This window comes from Mustela lutreola, chromosome 6 (assembly GCF_030435805.1).
Source record: "Mustela lutreola isolate mMusLut2 chromosome 6, mMusLut2.pri, whole genome shotgun sequence".
NCBI lineage: Eukaryota > Metazoa > Chordata > Mammalia > Carnivora > Mustelidae > Mustela > Mustela lutreola.
Window position 1 is genome coordinate 32,123,510 of NC_081295.1, and position 18,816 is coordinate 32,142,325.

At 37.7% G+C, this 18,816-nt stretch overlaps 1 protein-coding gene across 1 annotated transcript in view; it reads left to right on the forward strand.

The window, feature by feature from the left end:
- The window catches only part of FBXL4 (F-box and leucine rich repeat protein 4), a 78,399-nt gene that overhangs the window by 41,495 nt on the left and 18,088 nt on the right, over positions 1–18,816 (forward strand). The window contains exon 6 of the mRNA XM_059177028.1: positions 3,499–3,712. Coding sequence (XP_059033011.1) covers positions 3,499–3,712 — 214 coding nt within the window. The remainder of the gene's footprint in view (positions 1–3,498; positions 3,713–18,816) is intronic.

Here is an 18,816-nt window from a genome sequence, read left to right on the forward strand (position 1 = left end):
GGCATTAAGGAAAGAAAGAAGAGTTGTGTTTGGCTAATTGAGTCTGCTGCTACTTCTGCCTTCTTGAACCGCAGAGATCATGAAGAAGTAGGTGTGTAGATTCTGTAAATTTAGGAAGACACAGTATGGTAATATTAACTAAATCTGCTCTGAGTAAAAATATGCAATATAGAAAAAGAGAGGGAAAGTCAGAAAGGTAGTATAGGCATGATCATTATCTTTATTGTGCTTTCGAATTCTGTCATTCATTAAATCATTTTGGGAAGTTTTCTAGTCTATTAACAGTTGGCATTCTGCTGATTGGCTTGACATCAGTATAAATTCTTCAGAGAAGTTCAGTAATGAGGGTAAGAGAAAAGAAATGTCAAAGTGTTGCAAGTCCAGTATGAGAAAAAATTATAGAATGAAGTACTTAGCCAAAAAAATGAAGACCTTTAAGAGATAAGATGCCTAAAGATTTTAAGAGTTAATATGCTCATTTAGCTTTTGTAATTTGCCAATACTTGCAGAATTATCAAAGTCTGAAACCCTACATCCATTTCTAGGTTGCTAGCTTATAAAAATATGAAGAACTACCTATAACTACTATTTATACTCAAAGTTAGGTAAAATTATTAATTTCATTGTATTTCTTGGGAATAGTTTCACCCTAGTAAGGGAAAAATACCCTGAGTCTGTAGAACTTAGTGTGTTCTGGAGTAAGAGGAAACTTAAATTCTTCAAGTGAATTTTCATAATTGGAAGATACATTTAGTAAACTCTTATCAAATGTTTTTTCCGTGCCTGACATTGTGCTAAGTATTGGGTACACCAGAAATCTCTTTCAGTTGCCAAGGGATTTGAGGCAGTTTATAAAACTCAATATAAACAAATTAGTAAGGAAGGAAATTGTAGTTAAGAGGGAAAAAAAATGTAGTGCTTTAGGAATAAAAAAGCCTGAGTTCGGTTCCATGTAGAGAAGGTGTGTTGTAGTTTAGTATACCCTGACCACCTTTGACCTAGATCCCGAATCTGAATATTGAGCACCACATTCAGTGCTACCATCTGGATCCAGTGCGTAGTCTTCTCTTTCCTGATTATTTTAGTAGTGTCCTGACTGTCCCCCTGTTTTTACTCCTCTTCCCTCTCTGTCTGTTCTCCACACAGAAACCAGAGTGATCCTGCTAAAACACGAGGAGGTTGTGTCACTTTTCTGCTCAAAACCCTCTGATGACTGAGAATCCCATCTCTCTCAAAGCCAACATGTTTATGGGACATGTACTATATGAGCTGCCTCTTATGCCTCTCTGACCTGCTCCTCTCCTCCCCCTCACTTTGTACCTCCTGCTCTCCTACATTAGTCTCTTTACATTTCCTCACTTCACCTGGTGTCCTGCCACAGAACCATTGTGCTTGCCTTTCCCTCAGCCTGGAATGTTCTTTCCCAGATACCTGCATTCTTACTTCCTTACTTCCTTTGGGTCTTGACTCATCCTCTCAGAGAGGAGTCTCTGACTACCCTGTCTACCCTTGATACTTCCCATTGCCCTTCCCTGCTTTTATTTCCTTCTCAACTCTCTTTCTTTCTTTCTTTCTTTCTTTCTTTTTTTGATTTTATTTATTTGATAGACAGAGATCACAAGTAGGCAGAGAGGCAGACAGAGAGAGAGAGGAGGAAGCAGGTTTCCCGCTGAGCAGAGAGCCCGATGCGGGGCTCGATCCCAGGACCCTGGGATCATGACCTGAGCTGAAGGCAGAGGCTTTAACCCACTGAGCCACCAAGGCACCCCCACTTCTCACTTTCTAATACACTATTTGTTTTACTCATTTACTTGTTTATAGCCTGCCTCACCTACCAAAATATAGGTAAACTCCATGAGAGCAGGGACTTTGTTTTATCCACTGCTAACTCCCCAGAGCCTACGGTAATACCTGAATCATAATAGGAGCTCAGTAAATATTCCTTGAATGAATAAGTGAACGTACTTGATGCAAAGCACAGTTTAGCTAATTCAGTTTAGCAAAGGTAACAGTAGTGAGACAGGTTGGAAGAAATCCGGGAGAGGGAGTAGCTTGAGGAGTGTCAGGGAATTTTAAGGAAGGGGTGGGCAGTTGTGTGAAATGCCACAATAAGTCAAGTAATTCAAGCACTGAAAAGAAAGGGCATTGAATTTGGCATTTAAAAGGAAAGGGCAAATTTAGGAAGAGCAAAACACATATTGCAGTGATTAAGAATAAATAGGTGTTCAGGTATAAATAAGACATGTGGGCAATAGTTATTTTCAACATTTAAAATAAATTTGTAACAGTTGAATTTTTTGTTGTTTGAATGTGAGTTGGCCAAGATTCAACTTTTATTTTAATGTTTGTGGGGTGCTTTGACCTTTACCAGCTGCTTTCACATATTGTTTGATGTTCAAAACCAGGAGGCAGTGTGGTGAGTGCTATTATGTAATTCTAGTCTGCCTTTTACAGCTGAGAAAGTACTGAGACTTGGGTAAATGCCTTTTCCAAGGTCACATGCCAGGAAGTGGAGCAGGGATAAAAATTAATCTTTTGACTTAGAAGTCCAGTGTTAACTTCTTTTATTTTCATAAAGGATTGATTTAGTTAATTTTACTTTATATGTGTATTTGGAAGCTAATTAATCCATTCAGGAAAAATATGTGGCATAAATAAAGTAAGAGTTTGTTACTAATGTGGCACTGTGACAGGCAAGAAAATGTCAAGAGACCTGGACAGGGTGCACTTCAGGGTCAATTTGCTTAGTTGATAAAGTTTCATGGATTCAAATATTCCTAGACTCACATTTACTTTTATATTATTTTCAGATGATGATTATGGGCAGGAGAGTCCCCCTCATCTGTAATGCAACTACAATAAATATTGTTATTACCACTCTGATAATAGAGTTTTACGTCTACCATGTTGAATTATTTCTGTGTATTTTATGTGAAGCTGCAATTGAATATCTTATAATAATTTCAGCATCATTCTAGTAAATAGTAACAGTTTTAAGGAACATTACAATAGGACAGTTAAACCAGTTCAGACATTTCCTTAGTTAGGAGGAGGCTAGTCTGATTTATTTTAAGGTCATTTAATTAAAGATTTCACCCTGTGTGCCACATTCAAAATAAATTATCCTGGACTGTATGGATATTTGGGGGAACTGTCTACTAAAAGTTTTGTTATGTTTTCGTTTTTTGGTTCTATCAACTAGGAAGTGAATTTTAGATAGGATAAATACGTTCTCTGCTTTCTTAATTTTTCACTTAGCGCTAGCTGACTTTTTATAAGATATGAATACATCCTATCATATCAGGTTGATTTATTTTAGCCTAATCATGCCTATTTTGGTAAGTAGTAAATGAGAACTTAAGGGAAACAAGTTTTACATTTTCCCTAATAGAAATCCATTCTTCTGAAGGTGTCTAATAACAGTTGAGGTAATTCCAATGTACTTTGCAAAAGTATCTTTTCATTTTACAAAATTCACACAGAACATTGTTTTTACAGATTTCTGAAGGTTTGTGGATCTGAATTAGTGCGCCTTGAATTATCGTGCAGCCACTTTCTTAATGAAACTTGCTTGGAGATTATTTCTGAGATGTGTCCAAATTTACAGGACTTAAACCTCTCCTCCTGTGATAAACTACCACCTCAAGCTTTCAACCACATTGCCAAATTATGTGGTCTTAGGCGTCTTGTTCTCTATAGAACAAAAGTAGAGGTAAGGATAATCATCATTTACATCTTTGCTTGTGTGATAGCCAACTGAATATTTAGTTGCCTGTAATTACCCATGATAATACGCTTTCTGATTTTTAAATAGATTGTGATGCCGCCTGACTGTATTAAAATTAATAGAGCTGATTCAGTCATTTCAAAATTATTTAGTCTATTGTATTGTTTGTATAGTTATGGAAAATGTTCTTCTCTGTGTTCTTAAAATTGTTGTAATACTGTTCATGTTTGCAGGTAGAGAAGTAAACAGTGGGCTGAGGTGAGCTGAAATGCTGGCAGGGAATTAATTAGAGAAGGAGGCAGAGTGACAGTGTGCAGGTGGGGGAGGAAGCGAAGTGGAATTTATCTGGGGCTAGACTTGGGAGTTAAAATTCTCAATACCATGGGGCCCCTGGGTGGCTCAGTCAGTTAAGCATCTGCCTTAGGCTCAGTTCATGATCCCAGGGTCCTGAAAGCAAGCCCTGAGTCAGGCTCCCTGCTCAGCAGAGAGTTTGCTTCTCCCTCTGCCTGCTGTTGCGCACTGTCTCTCTCCCTCCTGCCCCTCTCAATAAATAAATAAAGCTTAAAAAATTTTTTTTCCGTACCATAGTTTAGAAGTCTCATTAACAAAAAGTGGAATCTTGTCATTTATATTGACCTACTTGCTTTTTTCACATAGCATCTCTAGGACTTCTTTCCAGATCACACCCTATAGCGTCTGATTCTTTTCATTAACTTTGTGGTATAGGCTATAGCATAATCCATTCAACCATTCCCCAAGTGATCAACTTTCAGGTTTCTCCAGTTGTTTTCCTTTTAAAAATTACCTAGCAATAACATTCTTTTGTGCAGAGTTTTGCATCTACATGCTGTTACTGCTGTAGGACAGAGTCCTGTGAGTGGCATTGTTGGATCTAAGAGGATGCGCCTGGGCCCCTGCAGTAAACACCCGCTTATTGTCATACTCTCCTTTCCTCTACTCCAGTCATGGTGACCTTCTTTCTATAACTTGAACATTCTGATCTGGTCCCAGTTCTGGCTCTTGCTTTTCTGCTTGTCTAGAATATTCTTCCAGTTTATTACATGGCTGCCCTTTTCTTAGCTCAGTGTTCAAGTTTTTCTTTTCTTTTTTTTTTTCAGAGATCACTTTTTAGAAATTGATAAAAAAAAAAAAAAAGTAGCCCCCCACCCCCGCTTCTGGTTTGCTTTCTCATATCATCCAGTTTTATTTCCTTCTTATCATCTCTATCACTCTGAAGTGATTTTATTTGTTTTCTTGCTAATATCTTTCTCTTTACCCCGGGATATAAATGTCATGATGGTAGGAGCCTTGTACATCTTTTTCATTGCCATATTACCAACGTCTAGAATGGCTCTTGGTAAGATAGTCATTTGATAAATATTTATTAAATGAATGACTAAGATAACCAAATTACTTTTCCAAGATGGTATACCAGATGTTTTCCTGCTGTAGTGAACCCTTGCATGTCTTGAAGGTCACCTTACATACCAAGGTATTCAACCTCTGGTATTTCAGTTTTCTTTTCTCTAATATAGAGAGAATAAAAATACATATCTCAGGATAATTGTAAGAATTAAGTTACATGTAAACTACAGGTTACATGTAAAGTGCCTAGAGGGCACCTAGAACATAATAAACTCTCAATAAATAAATATTAGTCCAAATAGTATCATCATGGCAGTTTTGTAGTATATTGTACTCGATGGTAGGGACAATCTCATTGTTATACTTTTTAAACATTTTTGTTAATCCTTATATATTCTTCTTCTAGTTGTATCTTTCAGCAAGGATTTTATTAGAAATACATTCATTTTATTTCATTTTGCTCTTTAATAAGGCTTCCTATCATTCATGTAGGCCTTATTTTACATCCAAGAGCATGTTACGCATTGCGTCACCCCTTCTTTCTTCCATGCATGTACATTTCCTGTCCTGCACTCAGTCGTGGTGGTGCTGGATGAAGAGCGAACAGGGAATGAGAAGACACGATTTAGGGGCCTGGCTTCTCTCTAAGCCTTCCATGTAATCGTTGATCATTGGTAGTACATTCAGGTGTTATAAACTGTTTTGAAAAAAAGGGAATAGCAATTAATCTTAAATGCCTCTCTTTGCTCTAAGGAAATATGTAGAAGAAAAAAGATATAAATTTGAACTTCTTGGGAGAGGTTTTTTGGTGTTTTTTTTTTTTCTAAGAAGGAATACTAATTATCCAGCGCAACTTTTACCCATTTTTCTGAATTCTACAAAGTTCTAAAAGAAGCAAAAATGAGTATTATAAGATGTTGAGTCTGTTATAGCATTTAACTTCAGAGACATTGGATCTATGATTTAGTAGAGTTACACGTGCCTATATATAATTTACAATAAGAAACATAACACATTTGTGCCATTTTATATGACTTAAGTCTGTGTGCATAGTGAACAAAGCTTTAGGCAATATTGGAGACCTGGATTTTAGTCCCAAAGTTTGGGAAAGTTTCCTGAATATATTCTGTTTGCTGTCCTAGACATTTTGCATAGAATTTAATTTCTTTACACTAGTCCAAATGAAGGTCCCAAAAGATTAGTAACGTTCCTAGTGGCACAGGGCAGTAAGTTAGAGTCAGGCTTTGAATCCAGCTTTGGTGGTCTTAGTATTATTGTTAAAATTGTAAGATATATCAAAGCATAGAATGGTATATATCAAAGCATAGCCTTTTATGCTGGTAGGAAGATCTTGGCTTGCTGACAGGGCCCCTTCCTGAGCCAGTGGTGAAACAGGCAGTGAGCACAGGGCAGTGGGCTTCTCTCTCCCAGGCAGATCTTACCATCAAGACTGCTGCATTGACCACCGAGCCTCATGCATAACCTTGTCAGGTATCAGGGCTGTATCCTGGTGTATATTTTGTACGCTTGATTGCTGCTTTGGTAGTAAACTAAAATGGGAGTAACCTTAAATAAGATCTAGCTGTCATTGTCACCAATTTTTTTTTTTTTGAAGATCTTATTTATTTATTTGACAGAGAGAGACACAGTGAGAGAGGGAACACAGGCAGGGGGCGTGGGAGAGGGAGAAGCAAGTCTCCTCCGAGCAGGGATCCTGATGCGGGCTCCCTCCCAGGAATCATGATCCCTGGAATCATGACCCAAGCTGAAGGCAGACGCTTAATGACTGAGCCACCCAGGCGCCCCCATTGTCACCAGTTTTTGAGCCCAGCTTTTTATTTGGCCTAGTTCATTTAAAATGTCAAACCTATAAAAAGAAAACACAGAGTAAAATGGTGGTTTCCAGGGGTTAAGGGTGGGGGAAGGATAAGATGGATGGTGTTTAAGGATACAAACGTATAACATGAATCAATAAGCTAAAGAAATCTAATGCCCAGTATAATGAATAGAGACAACAATAATATACTGTAATGATATAATACAAATACTGATTGCTTCAATTATAATCATATTACAATATATAAAGGTATTAAAGTAACACACTGTACATCTTAAATTTACAGAATGCAACACATCAAATTAAAAAAAAAAAAAAGATTTTTCTGCCCAGCTCCACTGCTTTGGCTAATTAACTGTAGCTGGTACCCCACAGTGAGAGAAAGCAGCAGTAGGATCTTGTTGTGACTAGCTGTGATTAAAAATTTTACCTGGTAGTAGGGTTCAGGTCTCTGACTCACACACTATTTGGTCATTTGCAAGCTGGGAAGATATTTGTTATTTAGTCTGTATCAGGGCCCTAAGTCCTATAACTCAGTCCATATCTTCATTTTTCTACTTAAAAGATTTAGGTGCTTGGGTAAGTCACTTGTACTAAGCTAAATGTTTGTCTATTAAAAAAAAAAAAAATCAAGCTTACCCTATCACATAGGCTATTGAAAGACCAAATAAGGTTATATGTTTAAAAGAACCATACACTGTATAAATTAGATGAGCTTAAGTAAATGTGAAAATGATAGTATAGATTTACTCAGCATGATCCCGAACAAATATTTCCACCTCTGTGAAGTATTCTTCTAGATCTTCCTAAATGAGAGAGTATCTTTCCCATCATGTGCTAAGGGAGATTTAGGCTGAATTATCTCTTTCAACCTTTTGATCTATTTCTGGTGAAAGAAATGTTCATTCCTAACTTGCAGACTCTGTAATTGGAAGGACCATGTTTGACTATATTCTTCTTCATTACTGGTACATAAAACAGTGTCTGGTATTCACTATCATGAATATATGTAGTAGGTATTCAGTAAACTTGTGTTGAATGATTGAGTAATAGCTAGCTCATCAATCCATTTTTTTCATTATTAGATAAGCACATGTATTAAGCAGATGGATGGTTAGATCTGAACTTGAAAAATTTGTAAGAAAATATTTGAACTTTATTTGTTCAGAATTCTTAGCCCTAAAAGATAGTGAAATATAGTTCAAACTTGTTCATTTATTTCAAGAGATCTTTTTCATTTTTTAGATGTTTAGGTTTGAGATGAAAAATTGTTTCATCAGAGAAGTAACAAATGTCTTCTTGTAACTCAACTCCCCCCCAAAAAAATAAATCACTAAATAAGCTATTTGCAGAGTTAGTGGTACATAGTTGTTGAATTTCAGTGGATGCAGAGCAGTAAACATATGCCTGTAAAGAACAAGATAGTATTGAGATAGAGACAAAGTGGACTGGTGTTCAGTAAGCCCAAATGCATACTAAGAGTGTCACGGCTTGTGTTTAGTCATGTTGGGCGATCTTTTTTAGAAGAAATGACCCTTGAGCCAAGACTTGGGCCTTGTTTACTATATGATCCCAGAGTAACAAGTGAAATGGATTGGTAAATAGGGTAACTTTTTTTTAATGAATTTAGTGGGTCTCTTAGGTTGTACAGACAACATTTTTTAGGCAAAGATGGGAACTTAGAGCAGACAGGAAAGAAACTTGAACTTAGGATCTTCTACCATTCATGATGAAGAAATCACTATAATAGAGTTGGATATATATTGATAGGAAGGACTTTGTTTCAGTCCTGTTGGTGCTTTTCTTCTCTGTTCACAAGATTCTTATTATGTATGATAAGCGTTGATTACAAGCACTTCTTCTGCTATACGTGAAGATGTATTTTCATGAGAGGAGGGCTGTAAAAATTTAACTCATTAAATAGACTTTTAAATAATTAAAAGAAAACCTTTTATTTCGAAATGATTTTAGACTTAAAGAAAAGTGACATAAAAAATAGATTCCCCTACCGTATGCATAACTTTGTTTTTTCCTGAACCATTTGGAAATAAGTGGAAGGTACAGTTCTTTGCTTCTAAAGGGGCGTATATCTGCAACCTGCTCTTTATACTTTTGTTAGGAGCTAAATTGTGTCTTCCCCAAATTCATGTGTTGAACTCCTACCCCCAGTAGCTCATAATGTGACTGCATTAGAGAAAGGGTCTTTCAAGAGGTAATTAAAGTTAAATGAGTTCATCAGGGTGGGCCCCAATCCAATATGCCTGGTGTCTTTGTAAGCAGAGGAGATTAGGACACAGACACACACAGACAGAAGAGCATGTGAAGATGGGAAGAATATGGCCAGTTTTAAGCCAAGAAGAGAGGCTTTAGAAGAAACTAACCCTGCCACCACCTTGATTTCAGACTTCTAGCCTCCAGAATTGTACAAAAACAAATTTCTGTTGTTTAAGCCACCTCTCTATGGCTCTATGTTAGAGCAGCCCTAATGGACTAATAATACAGCTTGTAGAGGATGGCAGAACAATAACTTTTTAACACATTGCATAAAAAGTGTCTTTAAGAGCAGTCCTGTGCATTTCCTAAAATAATCTGGGTTAGCGTTAGAACTTTGAGTCTGTTTACCTTTTCTTTGTTTGTTTAAAAAAAATATATCTCTGTATATATAGATATAGATATAGATATAGATAAAATCTGGAATGGGTGTGAGATGGGGCATGATAGTAGCTCAGTAAGAATGTCATTCTGTTGCTTAGCAGCAGACAAGAAAACCAAGTGTGTTTTTTAAAAGTTGGAGTTATAAATGGAACACCTGCATCCAGTTTTGATTGCCTCACTTCAAGAATGATAGAGCATAAATTGAAAGAATCTGAAGAAGTGAAAAAACTGATTATAGGTATTGTGGGGGACTAGTATATGACAGTAATCCGCAAGTATGGTTTGGCAGCTGTTTACTTGGCCTACCAGGGCAGAGACGACCGTTTCAAGGACCCCGCTGCCTTCATCTTCATCAACTAGAAGACAACAAAAGTAGTCGATCTTTACTTCTGTTGGATATCAGCACTCTCCTCATATTTTCTTTCTTCTGTACCAGTTTATTTGGCAGAGAGGAGATAGAGAAGTAAAAATGTGTACCACCCTGTGCTTCAGCTGTCCCAGAAAAGATACATAAACTGTCTTTTGAAAACAGTCTGATTTAATTTAATGCCATAAATTTGCTTTTTGACACAGAGATAATGGTGGTCTCCTTACTCCATTCTTATTTGACTTAAAGAACACATTATTTTATGCTCGTAAGTAGAAGCCAGGATGGCCTTTCCTTTAATGGAGTCAGTGCAGCTAACAGACTCAAACGAAAGGGATGGCCACTTACTTAACAGAGCTGGTATCGATAACTGAGACCAAGAGGAGAAACTGATGTAGGAAAAACCTATGTTGGTCACCTACATTGACTGATGCAGGCAGTCATTGGCTAATTGCCACGTAAATGCAGTCCACTTCAGACAGATTAATTTGGCTAGGTAACATACAAAACGAAAGGATATTAGTAATTACTTTGTTCTGAAACGGAATTTTTTTTCAAGACTTTATTTATTTGAGAGAGTGAGAGCAAGAGAGAGAATATGAATGGGAGCAAGGGGCAGAGGAAGAGGGACAAGCAGAGTCCCTGCTGAGCAGGGAGCCCGACGCAGGTCTCGATCCCAGGACCCCAAGATCACAGCCCAAACGAAAGGCAGATGCTTAACCAATGGAGCCACCCAGGTGCCCCCGTTCTTAAACAGAATTAAGAGTTAAGAATTTTAATAACTTAAAGTATATTTAACTTGCTATCATATACTAGAAGTCAGCAACTTTTAAAGTCTTCACTGTATGTCTCCAGGCAAGAATGTATCTGTACTTCTTTTTATCTTGATAGGCTTTACAAAAGTTCCAGTGGGAATATGGGGCCTTTGGTGGGGTTGAGTGTATGTGGCTGTGGTTCGTTGAGGGTCAGGTGTTCATTTAGGGCCAAGAAGCCCTGTGAAGTGCAGTGAGGTGGGATGTGGGGGCAGTGTCATCTCTTGGGGATCAGACTCATTATTATCCACCGGGAAGTCAGGTGTGAGAAGTCTACCTGGCAAGGGCATCACTCATTAGAGACAGCTGATGAGCTGATTAGCACATTCTCTCTCTGCTGGCATATCACAGGGGAAACCAAACTATAGTATCAGACTTCTCTGGTGAGTTTAGAGTGAGAACACTGGGAGTTTTGCGACTTAAATGATTGAGGGCATTAGCAGAGAACAGGTGGACACTTTCATCTGAACAGGAAAGAGAACAGATTAAGTCTTTGGACTAGTGCGCTCTCTTTAAACGAACAGTGTCAACCAACGTAGGCCTCAGGCTCCTCTTACGTGCTTCTTTACCGTCCAGCCCTTACCCCTCTGATTGTAACATTCTTTTTTTATGTAGTCAGTAAGGTTACTATCAAGTCCAGCTGGTGTGGAAACTGCCTTGAATTTGTGACTGCAGATCTCTGCCATCATCCATGATGGGTTGATATGGAAATTGGTCGGTTTAGTCTGTGAGCAAAACTGTATTCAACTGTATGATTATGGAAGAGATCCACTACAGTGGTGAAAATAGCTTCTGAATGAGGCTGGGCCAACGTGTGTGATTTAGTTTATGATTTTGTTCTATCACACACTTGGACTTTGGGAATTTAACAAATTATTGGAACCATATTCTTTTTTTTTTTTTTTTTTTACATTTTATTTTTATTTTTATTTTCGGCATAACAGTATTCCTTGTTTTTGCACCGCACCCAGTGCTCCATGCAATCCATGCCCTCTCTAATACCCACCACCTGGTTCCTCCAACCTCCCACCCCTGCCCCTTCAAAACCCTCAGATGGTTTTTCAGAGTCCATAGTCTCTCATGGTTCACCTCCCCTTCCAATTTCCCTCAACTCCCTTCTCCTCTCTAACTCCCCTTGTCCTCCATGCTTGGAAACATATTCTTATATTCAGTTGTGATTAGGTATCATTATATAACCTATACCATATTGTATATTTAGACTGTAGATAACCATTTGTAGTAGATGGTTCATAGCAAAGCTCTGTAAAGTAATTGAATTTAAATATTCTAAAATGATGACTATTTCTACTTATAGATAGTTGTGGGTACTTTAAACAGGTCTCAAAATACTCTTTTAAAAAAGATTTTATGTATTTATTTGTCAGAGAGAGAGCACAAGCAGGCTGAGCAGCAGGTAGAGGGAGAAGCAGACTCCTCACTGAGCAAGGAGCCTGATGTGGGACTCAATCCCAGAACCCTGTGATCATGACCCAAGCTGAAGGCAGATGCTCAACAGACTGAGCCACTCAGGTGTTCCACAAAATACCTCTTTTATTCTATATTCCCCTTCCTCAAATTTATTGAGATTGGAACACTGGGGCAAAAAAAAAAAAAAATTAAAATTAGAGAAAGATTCATACATATACGTGTATTTTCTTTTTTTTAAGTAATCTCAATGCTCAATATGGTGCTTGAACTCATTACCTAGAGATCAAGAGTCACATGCTCTACCAACTAAACCAGCCACGGGCTCCCATACCTATAGGTATATTTTAAAATTCTGCTGATTGATTGCGTTCTTTGGATTTCTTTGGTGGTATTTTTATGCTAATTTATGAATTTTCACATATTGAACATACTTTTATAAAATCCTATCTCTTTAGTTGTAGTTATTGTTCTAATGTGTTTGAAATATAATGATCAGTGAAAGTATGTTTGTGATCAGGTGATGTCACTAGTCTCTATATTTTACCTAATATAAGTCTATAATATATAAACTTACAATGTTCCTTTAGAATGTTTTCTAGGAATCATTTTTTAGAGTGGAGAATACTGATTTGGCATCCTGCCTTCCTATGTTAAGAATGTTATGTTTAAGGGTTGCATTCTGTATTAAAGATAAGTAACAGTTAATTTTAACTGAGCAACAAAGGTCATAAACTAGTTATAACAACTATAAAACTGTATTAATATAAAATGTGAACACAGTACTGCACACATTGATTAAGCAATGTCTCACTGTATTATAAAATGTACATGGTATGCATAAATATAATTCTATTAAGCCATAAATCTGGACTGTCTAAAACTTATATGTGAGTATAATAACATCAGTTATCATCTTATTAAGTATTTTTGCTTAGCAGTTTAGAAGTCTGGAGGATGGACAGTTATGTAGTTTATGGGTAGTATTTCTTAAAAAAAAATGGAATGAAAATTTCAATTCTTTCTTTTGCCTCTTAATAAATTTCTGTGTAACAAGGAGAAGCATTAATAATTCTCTGTAACATATAGTTATCCATTGGATTTTGAAGCTTTTGAACAGGGTTAGTAGGTAGATTTTAAGTGGAAAGCAAAAGGATTCTTTCTTTAGGAGCATATATTGTACTCCCAGATACCAGCATTCACCTAGGGGATGTTTTGATAATTCTGTCGGATAAATTAACATGGATCCAGTCACTCCTTAGTGAATTCCTTTCCATGGTGATTTAAATAAGGTTGGGCCTTTGTTTAAAAATTACAGACTCAATTGAAAATGAATCTGCTGTCCTGCATTATTAAAGCTGATAACTGTTTAAATAATATTTTAATTTTATAGTGCTACTCTGGTGCTTCTGTTGAATTTTATAGAACTAACCAGCAGAGTTTGTGGACTTGGGGACCTGATACCTTAAGAGATTCATACAATTTTTCACTTTTTATTTCTGAATTCCTTTTTCATAGCACATTTGATAATGTAGGTATAGTCCATCCATTTGTGCATTCTAGATGTGTAGAAGTGCCGCAAGTACTCATTATGGTAGAATTGTTAACTCTTAAGTAGGGGTGGGCAAGCTTTTTTCGTGAAGGCCCAGAGAGTAAATATGTTAAACGTATTTAGGCTATATGATCTCTGTCACAACTACTCAGCCCTGCTGTTATAGTGTAAAAACAGCCATAGACAATACATAGAGGATTGGGTGTGCCTTTGTTCCAATAAAACTTTATTTACAGAAGCAGGCAGTAGGCTGGATTTGGCCTGTGGGCAATAGTTTATGAACTCCTCCTCTGAATCATTGAATCTGTGATTCCCCCAAATCAGGCCCTTCTATATCTGGAAACAAAGAGTTCATTTCTCTTTAGTTTTCCCTCTTTGCTTCAGCATCAGTAGCACTTCTTTAATTCTGAATACCAACAGCATAGAGAAAGAATATCCTAAAAATATTCTAGAAGGAAATTGATTAATTGGACTTAGAGAGATCGCAAACTATTGTTTGTCTTCTGCGAACCTGGGTACTCCCACAGCCTCTGGCTTCTCTTGAGCTCTGCTGGAGAAAGTCATGAAACTATAAAATTGTCCCTGTCTGCCTCAGTGCTGCCTGTCAGCCCTTTTGTTTATCTATTTGACTCCTGGTTGCATTCCTCACAGCATCTCTCCCAGGGTCATCCTTGTTTCCCGTGGCCATCACCTCCATCCCCTTGTACGGCAGTCTCGGCATTTCATCTCCCATCTCCTATTTAATAAAGCTGGGTGGTATCATTCAGCATAAATCTCTTTTATTCTGTGTTCCTTCTTTAAGGCGGGGAATGAAAATAAGGGTTCTCTTTACTATTAAATGAATTTTTAATTCCTAATTTAATGCGCAGACTGTATGTTATTGTAAAATCTGTGCATGACTAAGTATGGTGCGCCATGAATTCCACTTCTGTGGCTTGAGATTCCTCCAGAATGCGTTGCCGTTACAGAAAATATTTTCTAGATATATCATTATGAGAATTTTAATTCAAAAGTGTGTTGTCTATGCCTAAAAGTTATAATCTTTAAGCTGGACAGTAAGCAATAGATACGGCTCATCTGAGGAGCAGCCCAGACAGGTTAATATGGTATTCCTGGCCATAAATTTTTTCCTTACTCTTAATTTTAATTAGAAATACTGATTTACAGGAATTCTTCTCCAACTTTATCAAGAGAATCATATTATCCCAACATGGGCATAGTCAGGGCTAGGTGACTGGGTTAGATGGCTGTCCAAGCCATCCCAGGGAGTAGATGGAAATCGTAGAGAAAGGAGGGATTCAGGCCTGGGCACGTGCACCAAAAAGGATCCAATGACCTGGGATCCACTGGACCTCGTGGTCAGAACTGAGCCAAGCCTCTACTGGTTCTGCAGTCACCACAGGACTGCTGCAGAGCAGGTCCACTGTCCTTTCAGTAGAAGTGGTGGTTCTGGATGGGGGCAGTCTATAAGACCATTAGCCATGAGGTCAGGGAATGGGAGTTCAAAGAAGTAAATTAAAGCATCTTCTTTTAAAAAAGATTTTATTTATTTATTTGACAGACAGAGACTACAAGTAGGCAGAGAGGCAGGCTTGATCCCAGGACCCTGAGATCATGACCTGAGCTGAAGGCAGAGGATTAACCCACTGAGCCACCCACGCGCCCCCTGAAAGCATCTTTTAAAGTGGAATAAGAAATTATGGAACACACACTGAAACAGCAAGACCAAGCAGTTGTACAAAGGAGCTAGTTCGAAATCTAGGAAATAAATGATAGTTATTGTAATAAAAATTGATTAAATTTTACATTGGACACAAAGATAGAATTGCTAAATTAGAAGAGGTTTTTAGGACTGCACTTAAACTTGTTAAAGCTTTGAATGAATGTCAGGCATCACTGCATGTAGTTTGTATGTATAAAATACACACACACACACACACACACCCCTCAGTTAATCCTCATAATAATCCTATTCATTAACTTAATATATATTGTGTCTACTGTATATGCCAGCCACTGTATTATTTATTTGTTACTGCACACAGATTACCACCACGCTGAGTGGCTAAAAATAGCTGACACTCATGATGTCACACAGCTTCTGTAGATCGGGAATCTGGGAGCTGTTTGGCCAGAAAGTTTTGGGCCAGCGTCTCTAAGAAGGTTGCAGTCATCTCAGAGCTTGACTGCAGCTGGAGGTCCAGCTTCCAGACTTACACACACGGCTGTCAGCAGACTTCCTTGTTAGTTGTTGGCCAGAGGCCTCTGTGGCTCTCTACATGGGCTTCTCCGTAGGCTTTCCAAGTGTCCTTTTGACATGGCAGCTGGCTTTTCCTGAGTGAGCAGCAGGGGAAGGCAGAACCAGGAGGAGCCATAGCCCTTTTATAACTGTATTAGAGTTCTCCAAAGAAACAGAGATAAGAGGGTGTGTGTGTAGCTTTATTCTGAGGAACTGGAGACTGGCAAGTGAGAAGGCCCACAGGGTGAGTGAGCAAACTGGAGATGCAGGAGAGCCAATTTTCTCAGTCTGAAGGTTGGCAAACTTGAGACCCAGAAAGAGTTGATGTTTCAGTGTCGATCTGAAGTCAGGAATAAGCTGATGCCCCGGTGGAAGGCCATCAGGCAGGAAGAATTCTCTTAACGTAGAGGACAGGAGGACAGCCAGCCTTTTGTTCTGTCTCCTGATTTGAATGTTAATCTCATCCCAAACCATCCTCTCAGAAACACCCAGAATAATGTTTGACTGAATACCTGGGTACCCTGTGGCCCTGTCAAGTTGACGTGTTAAGTTAACCATCACAATAACCTAACATTCCATCACTCCTGCTATGTTCTTTTTGTTGGAAGTAAGTCACTAAGCCCAGCACCCTCTTAGAGGAGAAGAACTAAGCTCCATTTCTGGAAGGAAGAAGTATGGAATAGTTTGTGGACATATTTTTTAAACTACTCTAGGCACTGGGCTTGGGAGATTCCAGTGTTCATTAGTAGGAGTTCCAGAAGGAAAAAAAGAAGAAACAAATGATAGAGAAGCAATATGTGGAGAGAAAGTTATTAAGAATCTTCATCTTCCATAATGAAAGATACAAATCTTTGAATCAGGAAGCCAAAACAGAATAAGTGAAAATAAATCTTTAGATACATTGTGATGAAATTGCAAAATATGAGATAAAGGTCTTATTACCTGCAGAGGAAGGGAATTAGAGTGACAGTAAACTTATCAAAATAATAGAGGCTAATAGGAATGGAGTAACACTTTCAAAGTGATGGAAGAAGGTAGCTGTCATCCTAAAATTTTTTGCCTAGCTAAATTTTCATTCAAGACTGAGAGAAAATGTAAAGACTAAATAAGGACGGGGCACCTGGGTGGCTCAGTGGGTTAAGCCGCTGCCTTCAGCTCAGGTCATGATCTCGGGGTCCTAGGATCGAGTCCCACATCCACATCGTGCTGTCTACTCAGCAGGGAGCCTGCTTCCTCCTCTCTCTCTGCCTGCCTCTCTGCCTACTTGTGCTCTCTGTCTGTCAAATAAATAAATAAAATCTTAAAAAAAAAAAAAAGACTAAATAAGGTATTTAACTTTCTCTGACTCACATTCCTTATCTGTTAATAAATGGGACTAGGAGCACCTGGGTGGTTCAGTCCATTAACATCTGACTTTGGCTCAGGTCAAGATCACAGGGGTTTGGCTCCCTGCTCAGCGGGGAGTCTGCTTGTACCTCTTCTTCTGCCCCCCCTGCCCCCACTCATGCTCTCTCTTTCTCTCAAATAAATAAAATCTTTATACATAAGTAAATAAATGGGAATAATATTATCTACCTTATAGGTTATTATCGGCTGTGTTTACTATCAGTAAATCCCAAGTGTCTATACAGTGCGTAACACAGAGTAGACATTGAATAAATGTTTATTAAGTGAGTAAATGAGTGTATGGGGATGTTGTGAGGACTAATATATATAATTTTTAGCAGTACCTGACGTGTTAATAATTACTCTATAAATGTGTGTTGTTGTTAAAATTCTACCAAAGATTTTTCTAAAAAAACTATTAAAGGTTTTTTTTTTTTAATTTATTTATTTGACAGACAGAAATCACAAGTAGGCAGAGAGAGAGGGGGAGGCAGGCTCCCTGCTGAGCAGAGAGCCCGATGCGGGGCTCGATCCCAGGACCCTGAGATCATGACCTGAGCTGAAGGCAGAGGCTTTAACCCACTGAGCCACCCAGGTGCCCCCTAAAAAAACTATTAATGATATTCTTCAACAAGAAGAAAAGTTCAGTGAGGAGTCATCAGATATAATCTGACTTGGGTCAACTTGTGAGCAGATATTTTTTAATAAATATAGTTCTATATGTTTTTCAATAAATACAGTACTCTATTTTTCAGTAAATATAGTACTCTACATGTATTTTCTCTTCCTTGTGATTTTCTTAATAATGTTTTCCTATGTCTAGCTTGCTTTATTATAAAAATACAGTATATAGTACAGCATATAAAATGTGTGTTTAACTGACTATGTTTTGGTACCGCTTCCAGTTAACTGTAGGCTAGTAGTAGTTAAGACTTGAGGGAGTCAAAAAATATACTTAAGAATTTTTGACTGTGCAGAAGTTAGCACCCCTAATGCTGATATTCTTCAAGGATCATCTATAATGACCATTGGGGAAGAAAAAAAGAAAAACTGATCTTTCTGTAGTACTTTTAAAAAGGTAAACTAAAATCTTTAAGGTGATTCAGAAATTCATTGGAGAGAGCAAAGGACTGGGAACAGTTAAGAGTTTTGAAAAATGACGTATTACAAAGTATAATAATTTAGACTAAAGTGTTAGTGCAGGGAGAGGCAAATAGACAAGAGGAACAAAATGATCCAGAAATTGACTCATACATATACAGAAACTTGAAATATAACAGAAGACACCACAAATAGGTAAATAAGATAGAATCTTCAGTAAGTTGAACCAGGAAAAGTGGTTATTCTTAAGGAAAAAAATGAAGTTTTGTATCTTGCCATATTTAAAAATCCATTACAGTTTGGTTAAAAACCTAAGTGTAAAGAAAAACTTCAATGTCGTTATTTAAAAA